This window comes from Canis lupus, chromosome 14, assembly GCF_011100685.1.
Source record: "Canis lupus familiaris isolate Mischka breed German Shepherd chromosome 14, alternate assembly UU_Cfam_GSD_1.0, whole genome shotgun sequence".
Taxonomy (NCBI): Eukaryota; Metazoa; Chordata; class Mammalia; order Carnivora; family Canidae; genus Canis; species Canis lupus.
In genome coordinates, this window is record NC_049235.1 from 60,863,413 (window position 1) to 60,876,669 (window position 13,257).

At 41.2% G+C, this 13,257-nt stretch overlaps 1 protein-coding gene across 3 annotated transcripts in view; it reads right to left on the reverse strand.

Moving 5' to 3' along the window:
* Positions 1-13,257, reverse strand: part of SLC13A1 (solute carrier family 13 member 1) — a 104,640-nt gene that overhangs the window by 70,662 nt on the left and 20,721 nt on the right. For all 3 annotated transcript variants that reach the window (XM_038557516.1, XM_038557515.1, XM_038557514.1), the window contains exons 3-6: positions 8,189-8,325; positions 5,917-6,104; positions 5,315-5,372; positions 5,185-5,233 (exon numbers count right to left, since the gene is read on the reverse strand). In XM_038557516.1, coding sequence (XP_038413444.1) covers positions 5,185-5,233; positions 5,315-5,372; positions 5,917-6,104; positions 8,189-8,325 — 432 coding nt within the window. The remainder of the gene's footprint in view (positions 1-5,184; positions 5,234-5,314; positions 5,373-5,916; positions 6,105-8,188; positions 8,326-13,257) is intronic.

Sequence of the window (13,257 nt, forward strand, 5' to 3'; positions counted from 1 at the left end):
AAGTAAGGGGGCTACGGTTTCTTCTAGAAACCCCTTCTCCTCCCAGAGGCCGAGGACGCTGCCCCATCAGGAGAGGCCGCGCAATGCACAGCGGGTGCACACGGCCCGCCCTGAGATGACCCGGCTGGCATCCGAGGCCACGTTCGGCCACTGCAGGGGACCGCACTGCCTGCTCAGCGGGAGGTGCCCAGAGCACAGGCCCCCCACACACGCTTGCAAGAGCCAAACAGGGGAAGTGGGTGAGCACCCAGGTGCTGCCAAAGGATAGGGGCGATCCTCTCACGGCCACATGGACACCCAGCCACCTGGCTGTGACCTGAGACATGTAGACATCGTGAAAAGTTTACCCCAATCCAGCCAATCAGCACACCCACCACGTCCCTCTCCTTCCTTCCTCCTCCTCCTCCTCCTCCTCCTCCTCCTCCTCCTCCTTCTCTTCTTCTTCTTCTTCTTCTTCTTCTTCTTCTTCTTCTTCTTCTTCTTCTTCTTCTTCTCCTTCTCCTTCTCCTCCTCCTCCTCCTCCTTCTTCCTTCTTCTTCTTCTTCTTCTTCTTCTTCTTCTTCTTCTTCTTCTTCTTCTTCTTTCTTTCTTTCTTTCTTTATTTCGTCGGACATTCAAGCACCATCACCCTACCTAACCAACTTCAACCATACAACACTGCCAAGTATACTTTAACTGTACATTATACGCTTGGAGCTTATCCGTCTTACAGCCACAAGTTTGCACCCCATCCCTCAACCCTTGACAACCACTTCTTTACTCTTTGTTTTTATGAGTTTGACTTTTTATTTTCTTTAGGTTCCACATATAAATGCTACCGCACTATATTTGTACTTTGCTGCCTGTCTTCTTTCACTTAGTCGAATGCCCTCAAATTTCATGCATGTTCTTACAAATGGCAGGATTTCCTTCTGTTTCATGGCCGAATAACATTCCACTGAATATGCATAATGCATGTATCCATCCATCCGTCGGTGGACACATTCTCCATATTGTAGCTAATGCGAATAATGCTGCAATGAACACATGCGCAGATATCTCTCTGGGATCTTGTTTCATTTCCTTTGGATCTATACCCAGAAGTGGGATTACCAATTATCATATGGTTATCCCATTTTTAATGTTTTAGTGAACCTCTGTACTGTCTTCTGTGGTGACTGCACCAGTTTACACCACCGAGAGTGCACAGGGCTCCCTTTTCTCCACATCCTTGCCAACACCTGTTATCTACTGTCACTTCGATGCTGCTCTTTCTCTGTCATCATCTCTCTATAAACTACAGGACTCGGCTGGATGAGTGAAAGAAGACACGTAGGTTGTGTCAGGTGAGGACTAATATTGGCCTTGCCACCCAATTTCACCCAGCATTGAATTGAAGCATAATCAAGGAGGATAAACTCCTGTTTACATTTGATAGACACCAGATATTCTAGATTTGATATCCCCTAACTTGGCAGAACCAATGACCCTAGACCATGATATTATGAACCGTGCTTATTACCGTTAATACAGTTCTTTGAATTCTTGGAGAACATTAAACAGTGTTCTTTAACATAATTCGGTTTTCAAAAATAAGGAATTTCACCCCCAAACTAAACACTCAATTAAAAAGCAATATTTAATTTGTTCAAGGAAATTTTTCCTTTGAACTTTTCCTTTAGAGAACTACAAATTATATAAGATGAATGGAAAACAATTATCTTAGACCTTTCATTAAAAGCGAACTGATTCTCCGATTCCTTTCATTTGAAGATGCCTGGAGTTTAGAAATGGAGCTAGTATAAAAATCTGGGATATCTCTTTGAATGATACTAGTGCTTGTGAGGAAGGGAAAAATCTAGCAATTTCATTCTTCTTTTGGTATGTAAAAAAATGGAAATAATATGAGTGATGATGACCGGTCTCTCAGTTTTCTCACTGGAACCTGACAAATATATTTCTCCATGTACTGCCAGTGTCCTTTTAGGGTATTCCATTCTTTTTGTCCCTTTTCTTCTCAAAAAAATATTTTAACTTCTTTTGGAGTCATGCAGGATTTACAGGCTAAGTATCTACCCACCACATTTATTCTGGACACAAGTAGGAAGCTCTGCTAATGTTTGGGTCATGGCCTATGATAAGAACAGAACTTGGCAAGTCGTGGAAAACATCTATTTTTAGATATGCAGCATTGGAAGATGACTATTCTTTAATCAGTTTCTGGAATCTAAGGGACTAGTGACTATCCACCATCTTTAAAACCAACATGTAATCATCACCATCAGCAGCCAAAGTAATGGCAAAAATATCATCATCATCCTCATCCTCATCCTCATCATCATCATCATCATCATCTACATCAGAAATTTGCAGTTTTATTAACAAGAATTTTAGGGCTGATAAATTTTAGTTCCCAACCCTTGCTTTCTTTCCACCAAAAACAAAACTAATCTCCATAAATAGCCAAGGCAATCGAGATAGAAGAACAAAGCTGAAGGTATCCCACGTCCTGGTTTCAAACTATATTACTAAGCTGTATAATCACAATAGTCTGGAATTGGCATAAAACAGACACACAGACCAATGCAACAGGATTGAGAGCCCAGAAATAAATCCTCACGTATACAGTGAACCCACATGTGTCAAGGAGCCAAGATACCCAGTGAGGACATGTTCGTCTCTTCAATGAATGGTGTCGGGAAAATTCAATAACCACGTGCAGAAGAATAACATTGGATTCCTATCTTGTACTCCTCACAAAGATTAACTTAAAATGAATTAAGGACCCCAAACTGTAGAGCTCCTAGAAGAAAACATAGGCACATACTCCTTAGCATTGGTTTTGACAACACTTTTTTAATGTGACACCAAAAGCAGGTAATACTTTCACGTATCTCTAATAAAGAACACTTCTGTAAAGTAAAAAGTCATCCTTTAATTTTTCTTTTACACGAAACTGAATTTTTATACCTTGAGTTCTAGAAAGACCATAGAATCATTGTTTAAAGGCCTTCCTTGCTCTCTTCCCCCAAACTCAGAACTCAATCCTTATTGCCTATGATGTACCCAAATTGCCTTACTTTTGCCCCCCTGAAGAGTTATTCCTCCTCTGTGTTCCCCTTCTCAAGCAGTGGCGTCACAGCCTACCTTTACCAAGTTTATTCCAGCAAAGCGTCTTCTCTACGTTTCTCTCTCTTGTCTTCAAAGTCTGATTAATCAAAAAGTCCAGTTAGGTTCACACCCTCTGCCCTTCAAATTGTTGCCATAGTGAGTCTCTCAATGGCAGAACCTACCATGCTGCTCTCCAGCTTCAATGATTCCTAAGGTCTCTGAGACAAGCTCTACGCTCGTTGGCTGGCTTCAACAACCGTGTCTAACGCGGCCCGAGCTCTCCAGGCATCTCACTCACCACAACTCAACCCTGGCACCTGCGGTACAGACGTTTCCAGAAGGAGCCCTGCTCTCTTCATACTTGGGTCTTTGAATTCATTGCTTTTTCTAATTAGAATACCTCTTATCTTTCCACTCGTTAGTTAATTAACCAGGATAGGGATCTACTGAGCATCTACCCTGTGTTAGGGGACGAAGTGTGCCAGGGGTTAAGGTGGTCAACGACGTAGACAAGGCGCCTGCATACATGGAGCCTGCACTCTGCTGACGGAACGTGCAGTCTCCTCCTGGACTCACGTTCCTTTCGCTCGCACCCCGTCCTGCGATATCCCCTGATTCAGTGAGTCCCTCTACCTTTGGAAGACTCAGCCCCTGTGCATGCTTTTGTCGTAGGATTTATTTATGTCACACATTTTTTTTTCTTTTTTTTTTTTTAAGTCCATCTTCCCCACTAGACTCTGAGCTGCTTACAGTAAGGGGCAGGTCTTTTCACCAATGGACCCTCCTAAAATGCCGAGGACAGTGTTAGATATCAGGTTGATTTGAAGGGGCTTGACCCAAAATTTAGGCATCGTGCCAGAAAACTGGGTTTCTAAAGTTAACCGTGAGAAAGTTACTGTGCAAGTATATTCTTTCTGTTTATGCTTGCCAATTTTCATGATATTTAAAGCTCATTTTTAATGTATTATTCTGTAATATACCTCACGTACTATTGATTTTCTGTTTTAAAAGAATTATTTCTATTCCTAAAGATGATAATGTTCTCATAAATATATATTCAATACTCCTCTTTAAAGCCCCTAACCCTTACACTGTAGCTAATGGCTTAAAACGTACCTTCGTTATTTGTATTCTGTTTACAAAGAAATCATTCTTTCCCTGAAGATTTCTGTAAATAGCAAGAAGGTTTTCTTTCTCCTAGTGAGTTGCAAGTAAATGCATTGTAGTCTAAGGAAGGACCATATGCCCCACTCCATTCCTAATGCCATGGTTACCAGAAAACCATTTCTACGCAGGATTATTTTTCAGTGGTCTCAAGATCTATTGCTCCCAATACAACTTAATATAGGATTTTTATATTGATTTATTCTGGGTGCAATGAATTCTGTGCGATAGTTTACAAAAGTTTCCTTCCTTCCTTCAATAGCTAGAATGATTACGACTCCTTCATCTGTTTGACAAAAGCGATTCTGTACTGAATTTTTTACTGGGGACACTAAAGATAACTGGATTGTAATTAGGCAAATAAGAGTTGCTCTAAGTTTATGACCTGAAAGAAATAAGGATAGTTCTAGTGAAAATCAGGCTTTCAGGCTGATAAGATTTTAATAAGAAAATGAGACATTCTGAGACTGGAATTATATTTCTTTAAACTGCATATGCTAACTCCCATCACCATGAACTCAGTGGAAGGAGAAACTAACGATGCTAATCCTCAAACCCAAACATGTTTTCTATCAGAGCGTTGATTTTAGTCTATGGCTGCCAGGACTCATCAAACCATTACACCCGCTTTGACGTAGGCAAGGAAGGAAGTAACAGGTTTTAATGTGCATACATCTCAGGGCACCCGGGGGGCTCGGCTGGTTGAGCATCTCACTCTTGATTTCAACCCAGTCATGATTTCAGGGTCATGAGATGGAGCCCCAGGGATGGACTCCACACTGAGCTTGGATCCTGCTTAGGATTCTCTTTCTCTCTCTGCCCTTCCCTCCTCCCTTTCTAAAAATAAAAGAAAAAAATGCATACATCTCTAACGGCAGGTCTAAGATAATTTCACATATAATTATTTAGAAAGAATCACATTTAAGTTACCTTTTCCGGCTCCGTCTTGCTCGAAATTTTTCCTGCATCATTACCGTATCTGAAAAATAAATTGACCCAGTTTATAATTTTATTAAAATGTAATTTAGAAAATCCTGATCAAAATGTCAATATTCCTTACCCTGGAGCTGGTATTGTTTTCTCATTCCTCTCATTTGTTTCTTGTCCATTAACACTTTCTGCAAAGTAGTAAAGAAAAACGATTTAAAGGGTTATCAGCATGTGCCTGTGTGCGTGTGTAAAGACGCAGGCATTACTAGAAACTGAAAATAAATTCACCTGTACTGACATAACATTCATTTTAATAAAGCATTTCATAAATATAAATTATCACCCTACCATTTTTCACTCCACCAGGGCAATTTATCAGAGCCAGAAATAACCACGGCCAAATGTAATAATACTCTTTCCAAATGGAATGTCGGAAGTAACGATTCCCACCATTATGCAGGAAGGTCGATTCTGTCTGAGAATCGGGGCCTACGAGAGGCGGGGAGGGAAAGAGCTCCCTCAGGGGCTGGAGGCTCCGAAGGGCATTCTCTCTCTTTTTCCAGAGAATGTGGATTCAACCATTAAAGGAAGGTAAAATATGCAGCAATGCGGCTCCCTTGCATAAATACTGGGAACTACAGAAAGGAGAGAGTTAAATGCACGTCCTGCTGGTGTGGCCGGTGGAACCCACGCCAGGCCCCTTGAGCTTCTGGCTGGGGCGCCATGTGATACCGTCGATCTCCAGTCCATGGTTGGTGGATCCACCGAGAGAGGTCATCTGAGTGGCCTCCACCTCCGCCTGGGCGCTGATGATCTGCTGGGCCACGGCCTCCACGATGGGCATCACCATGGCAGCGGTTGACGTGTTGCTGAGCCACATGGACAGGAAGGCGGTGCTGCTCATGAGCCCCAGCGTCAGCCTGGAACGAGAGGGCTTTTAGGAGGAAGGGCTCTCCAGCGTCCCCGCTCTGTGACTCGACTGGAAGGGACACTGCTGCTGGGCTGGGGACAGTTTCAAGACACACGTAGGTTCGGGCTCCTCTCAGATGAGGAACCCGAGGATGGTGGGAGCCGGGAGGGGACGGAAGTGGCATTTGGAAGAGTGGTGTTCTTATGGGACGAGACTCTCTCACCCCAGGAGAGGGGTCAGTGTATGACCAACTGCAAGTCAAACTGAGTGTATGACCGCTTACATGTCACACCAATATCTGAAGGCCCTTGATGAGTGACACTTACCTTGAAATACTACTTAGATGAAATCAAATCAGTTTTTCAATTTAGGGTCCCTTACTCTTTCTTTGATCTTTTGGTCACATCTCTGTGTATTAGTATGTGTGCCAAGGAGGCACAAGGACAAGCGGAGAAATTAATATTTGTAAATCTACTTTTTACCTTTGCCTGCCCTGGTTCGATATATAGTAGGTGGAGGAAAATGGTTAAAATTACCAGCTGAAATGCAGTGTCAGAATTTTCTGTAGATTCTATTATTTGTGCTTTCCCGAATTCGACAGTCCTGCCTGTGGTCAAGAACTGGATGTGTGACATTGTCTTCTCTTATAAATAGAGTAGTTCTTCTCCCTTAAAAATAGCACTCCTCAGATTGTAGGGTTTTAAATCATATTTTTAAGCTTTCAAAATCACACTTGGGGAAAAAAATATCATCTCTTTTGAGTTGGAAATCCCAGAAAATCATTCAGAGGCAGATCTTTCCATATAGAGCCACTTATGAGATTCTGTGACTCCCTTTATAGGTAGATCTACAAGACAAAGTCTGCACTCCAGGTTTCAACTTCAGATCAAGTGAATGATTTCTACATATAAAACTTTTTAGATATCTGTTTAAACAAGAAATGGTTCTCGATAAAAACTAAACTAGAAATACTTTTAATTTAAGGCATTGGCTAGACGTGAAATCTTCCTGTAAAAAAAGATAGTGAGCAGATAAGCCTGCGTGGGGAGAATGCCTTCAAAGCCACGTAGTGGCTCAACGGGGAGGACTCTGCTCCACTGTGCAGCTCACTACCCCGTCCCTTGGGGTCACTGAACAGGTGGTCAAGGAAAAGATACACATCTCTATGGCACCCCAAGGGGCAGGAAACACCATTTCATCTCAAGAGTGAAATTCTATGAATACATATATGTCATAAAAATTAAAGTAACGAATATTTTTTTAAAAAATTGGTTCATCTAAGTTATTTTTTGTATTTAACAAAACTGTTTGATTCATAAATGATAAATACAGATGAGGATATATTCTAGGAGGAATTATGCAACATGATTCAATACAATTTTCTTGTTTTCCAAGAAAAATGAGAAGGGAAGAACCACCTAAGGCTTTAGAGCTTAACGCTATGATGCAAGTGTTTATGACACTGGAAAATTTTTTTTTTAGCTCACATCCATGTTCTTAACAAGAGCTAGAATTAAAACTAAAATAGACAATATAAAGGGAAAAAAGTATTTATTTTAGCAGGGAAAATCAGTCAACTGAGCGATTTCACACTCTGTAGATGAAATTTCTTAAGTTGGTTGTTCGGGTTCTCAGCGGTTCACTTAAAAAGAAGAATGTTCACCCTGGAATTTTCCTGCACACATCTGCATTTTGCCAGTTATGTCTTTGTCTTTGGTTCTGAACGTCCTCCCTGTGATCAGGGATGCTCTTGAACAAGCCTTGCATGTGAAATCAGCCAAAAAAACAAGATAGGCCTGAAATCTACTCTGAAGTCTCTCCGTCCCGTCTGTTGGGGTTCAAGGCTGCTCACTGCATGTGGAAGGTGCAGGGGTCCTGTGCTCTTAGCCCAGCCTCCCTGTAATTAGACCTGGAAGCTCTTGCTGCTATTGTTTCCTCCTACAACACTAGGGCACTTTACATCCCTCTCATATTTGCAGAGGAAAAAAGGCATGAATTACACGGAGATATGAATGACTGCCTGGATGTGCATTACCTATTTAGCTATTTGCTCTGTTTGGAAAGCACACCTGGAACAGTACGTGGAGTACTTACCATGCTGGGTTCACACCCACTGTCATGACCATTCTCAGAGCAATCCTTTTGTGCAAGTTCCATTTTTCTATTGATGTTGCTAGACAGATGACTCCAATTAGCAGTAGGTGAAAGTCTTTGAAATAAGCAGATGCCACCTGAAATTATAATTAAACCCATGATTATTTATTTATTTATTATTTTTTAAATAAATTTATTTTTATTGGTGTTCAATTTGTCAACATACAGAATAACACCCAGTGCTCATCCCGTCAAGTGCCCCACCTCAGTGCTCGCCACCCGGTCACCCCCACCCCCCGCCCATCTCCCCTTCCACCACCCCTAGTTCGTTTCCCAGAGTCAGGAGTCTTTCATGTTCTGTCTCCCTTTCTGATATTTATTTATTTATATCTGTAGGAAAATAGTATTGCCCAAGAAAGCATTGTCCACTTTGCTCTATTCAAACGTTACTACCTTGATGGAGCTCCTTCCTGCTTCTCGCACGGTTACTATTGGATCTGTGTCTTCCTAATTTGCCCCTTACCATTGTCACAGCTAGTTTTCTGAAGTGTAAATCTAATCACATCACTGTGCTCCTTGTACGCCTTCACTGGACTCCACGTCTTTTAAGACTTTATCCAAATTTCCCACCCAACATGTCTTCTTCTTCTTCTTTTTTTTTTTAATATTTTATTTATTTATTCATGAGAGACACACACAGAGAGGCAGAGACACAGGCAGAGGGAGAAGCAGGCTCCATGCAGGGAGCCCGACGCTGGACTCGATCCCGGGTCTCCAGGATCACGCCCTGAGCTGAAGGCTGCACTAAACCGCTGAGCCACCCGGGCTGTCCCCCAACATGTCTCCTACGATTCTTCATCACCTAGTCCCATCTCACTTTTCCAGCTTAGTCTGTTAGTGCTCAGCCAACTTTTCCTACGTGTGACATTCTCTGGTCACAGAGATGCTCTAACACTTGCCTGTCATTTAACCTGGAATGACTCTCTTCTCTTTGGTGATCCAACATCTTCCTTCACGGATGAACTCAGGCGTCAGTTCTAAGATTCCTTCCCTGACTGTCCTCAGCTTGGTTGGATGCTACTTCCTTTTGTCAGAGCACATCTTAATCTATACAGTGATCATTTACTACTTAATTATCCCCTTTATTAGACTAGACATATTTTGAAGGCAGAGATGTATCTTCCTAATCATTGAATTTGTGGACTTGGCCCATGCCCGACACATACTGGCACCCAGGAGATATTGAATTACTAAGTCCCTAGACTAGAGCTTAGAGGTTATTAGGTAAGAAAAACAAGTTAACAGACTGCAGTAAGGCATCATAGGTGGATGGGACATATTTCTTCAAGGTAGAGTTGAGGCTCAAAGAGTAAGCGACCACCTTTTTCTAGGGGAATTGGCAAAGTCTTCTTAGAGGACCCGATACTCAAGTTGACTCTTAGAAGATGAATAGACATTTGAATTTTTCTCTTCTCATCTCTTTTACAGTTTTGCTCATGAAAATAAGACCCAGTCACCCTATTCTCACAGTCTGAGAATTCAATGAAAAAAATAAATGTAGAATGACTTCAAAAACACAAAGGAGCAGCAAGCCATTATTAGTAAGTACTTAAACACAGAAGGAAGGCCAGGACCATGAGACATTCTTACTGTGATCTCTTTAGATTATGCTAACAGTTGGCTGACTTGGTCTGTAAAACGTCAGATAATAAATGTTCTAGACTTTGTGAGCCTTATTGTTTCTATTGCAACTACTCAACTTGTCTTTGTAGCAAAAAAAAAAAGCAGCCAAAGAAAATATGTAAATGGATGACCATGGCTTTGTGTGTTTCCAATAAAATTTTATTTTAAAAGTTGGGTAGCGGGCTGGATTTGGCCCTCAGATTCATAGTGTGCCAATCTCTTAATAGACTATGTAAACAAAAAAATGGCCTCTAGCCCAATTGTCTAAATGAAATCAATTGCAGTTTAAGGAGGAATTTTCACATTCTTTGCTTTTCATTGTATTACCCATTCTTTGGGTTTCATCAGGTTAGTGTATTTGTAGCACATTAGTCACAAGCATATGTGTTTCTTTATAGCCTACAGACATAGGAGGTAATAAGAGAAAATGCTACTGGTTTAAAAAGGCCACTGATATTTTTGAGGCAAAGTAGGCATGTCAGATAAAATTCCTAATGAAATTTGAAATCTATTTTTAAGATCAAGATAGTCCTATTTCTGTCTCAAAATGAGATTTCATTAAAAAAAAAATGCAGTTTTGCAATCACAGCACCTGGGTTCTCTCTTGGCTATAAAATGTACCAGTTCACAAGCTTTCTACAAGTCAATATGCTTGCCCATAAAAGTTTAATAATGCTGCACATCAAGTGTGTGAATTAAATGAGATTTTTTAGAAAAGCTCTTAGTAATAATGCATATGATTAGAAATAATTCTATTATATCATATATATTTTGCTGTTTTAAAAAATATTTATTTATGCTTTGTTACTAATTCCAATGGTCAAGTCCCAGTTTTCACATTAATTAACCTATTAACAGATTTGACACATTTGATCATTGCCTCGTCCTTAAAACATTTCTTCACTTGGATTCCAGGATTCCACACTCTCCTGGCCTTCCTCCTACCTCAATAACCTATCCTTCTCATTCTTCTTTGCTAGTACTTTCTCTTCTCATCAATCTCTTAATATTTTAGTTTTCCAGAGCTTGTTCTTTGTCCTCTTTGATTTTTTAAAATATTTATTTATTTAAAAAAATATTTATTTATTTATTTGTTCATTTATGATAGAGAGAGAGAGAGAGAGAGGCAGAGACCCAGGCAGAGGGAGAAGCAGGCTCCATGCCGGGAACCCGATGTGGGACTCGATCCCGGGACCCCAGGATCCAGGCGCTAAGCCGCCAAGCCACCCAGGGATCCCCGTCCTCTTTGATTTTGTTTTGTTTTGTTTTAAATTTTCACTCACTCTCTAAATCACCTCATCAAATTTTAGGGCTTTCCATACCGTCTATTTGCTTGACAATTCTCAAATCTGTATTTCCAGCTCAGGTCTATCGCATAAACTCTGGACTCATTTGTATTTAACTGCCTAACCAACACCTTCACTTAGACATTAGTTATTTCAAACTTAGTATCAAGCTTTGTACTCCCAGTGTCAGCCTCTCTTTTGCAAGAAGCCTACTCTGATCATAGTTTTCCCCATCTCAACTGATGGCAACTCCATTTTTCCAGCTGCCAAGTCAAAGAGTTTTGAAGCATCCTCGAATCCTTTTTATCTTCCCTGTCATATGCCGTGTCGAATCATACAGGAAATTTTGTTGGTTTTAATCTTAAAAATACATTAACAATAGATTCAATATCCCCATTACTATCCCTGGTCTGAATTACCACAGCCTCTCAAATGGATTATTGCAATAACCTGCTACCCGTTTCCTTCTTTCTGCCTTATTTCTCAATACAGCAGTCCAAATTATCCTTTTAAATAAAAGTCAAACTGATAATGTCACTCTTCTACTTAAAACTCACTAGACGGTCTCATTTCATTGAGAGTCACACCTTTGCAGTGGCCTACCTTGGCCCTTGGGGGTCGAGGCCCTCTGCTAATGATCTCCCTGGAGATCAACACCTCCCTCCTGTCTGCACCTGCTCTCATCACACCACAGACACGTACCTGCCTCGACATCTTTGTGGTGGGTGTTTGCCCTCAGCAATGGATGTTCCCCTGATGGCCACACGACGAACTCCCTCATGTGTAAGTCTTTGTTCAAGTACTGACACCTTATCGAGGTCTACTCCGATCATCCTATTTAAGACTGAAACTCTCCTGATCTCCATTGTCCTGTTGCATTTTCTCATGACACCAATTACCTCCTAACTCACTGTAATTCACCTATACATTAAGGTATATTGTCTCTTCTCTCCTAGGAAGACGAGGACTCTTGTCTGTATTTACTCATTAATGTATTCCCAAGAGCCTAGCGCATATTTATCAAACGACTGTGGAAATATGTGACATGACATCTGCATATGCATATGCACATATACCTCCACATTTATGGGTGTAAAATTCATGTATAAACATATGTTCAATGACAATAATAATGATGTCTGTTTTGGAATATCTAACTGGGCACACTAAATATTTAGCATTTCAGATTTTATTCAACAGACACGAGAAAATTCAATACTTGTTGATATTCTTTGGTACAAGGTGCTTGGTAAGATAGACATTTAGCATTGTCTTAATAAATACAGAAAGTGAGATTAAAACTATGGTGGCCACAGAGAAGGCTGTGGAGGGCTCTGGGCTTAGGGGAGGATACATACCAAAGACTCACGACTGTCAATGGCTCTCAAGGAGCTGAGATTCAGTACGCTTCCGTGGGCTGGCATGAGAGTCCAAGACCTTTGACTGTGGGTATTAAAATTCATAAGAATACTTGATGCGTCGTACGCATTAGCATTACACATCTATTATTGGCTTGACTCTCACAACCACCCCTGGATTGTGTGGCATTGTCATTCCCTATTCATAGGTGGAAAAAAAGAAGCATTGCCGAGGGACAGATCAGGGTCATATAAGTAATTAGTGGTGAATATTGGGTGGGTTTTTCTACATTTTTAAATGTATTTATTTGACACAGATAGAGAACATAAGCAGGGGAAACAGCATAGGGAGAGGGAGGAGCAGGCTCGCGGCCAAGTAGGGAGCCTGACGCAGGACTGGATCCCAGGGGCCCGAGATCACGACCTGAGCCGAAGGCAGATGCTCAAGCGACTGAGCCCCCTGGGTGTCCTGAATATCAGGTTTTAGGCTCAGATCTTCTAACGCTCTAGACCTTTCCCTGTAGCTTTGGTCAGATATTTCCTAGTAAAAGATCAGTTGTACTGTCTGGAAAGAGGAATCACAAGGACTGAAGAGAAGTCGTCTACACTAAAAGACCTAAGGACTTTGATTTGCTGTAAATTCCCATTAAGCTTAAAAAAATCACACGAAGTTTAAAATGAATTTAGGCTGAAAGAGCGGAGGGGAGATAGACTCACTTAGCTTTGCAACAGTCCGAATGTG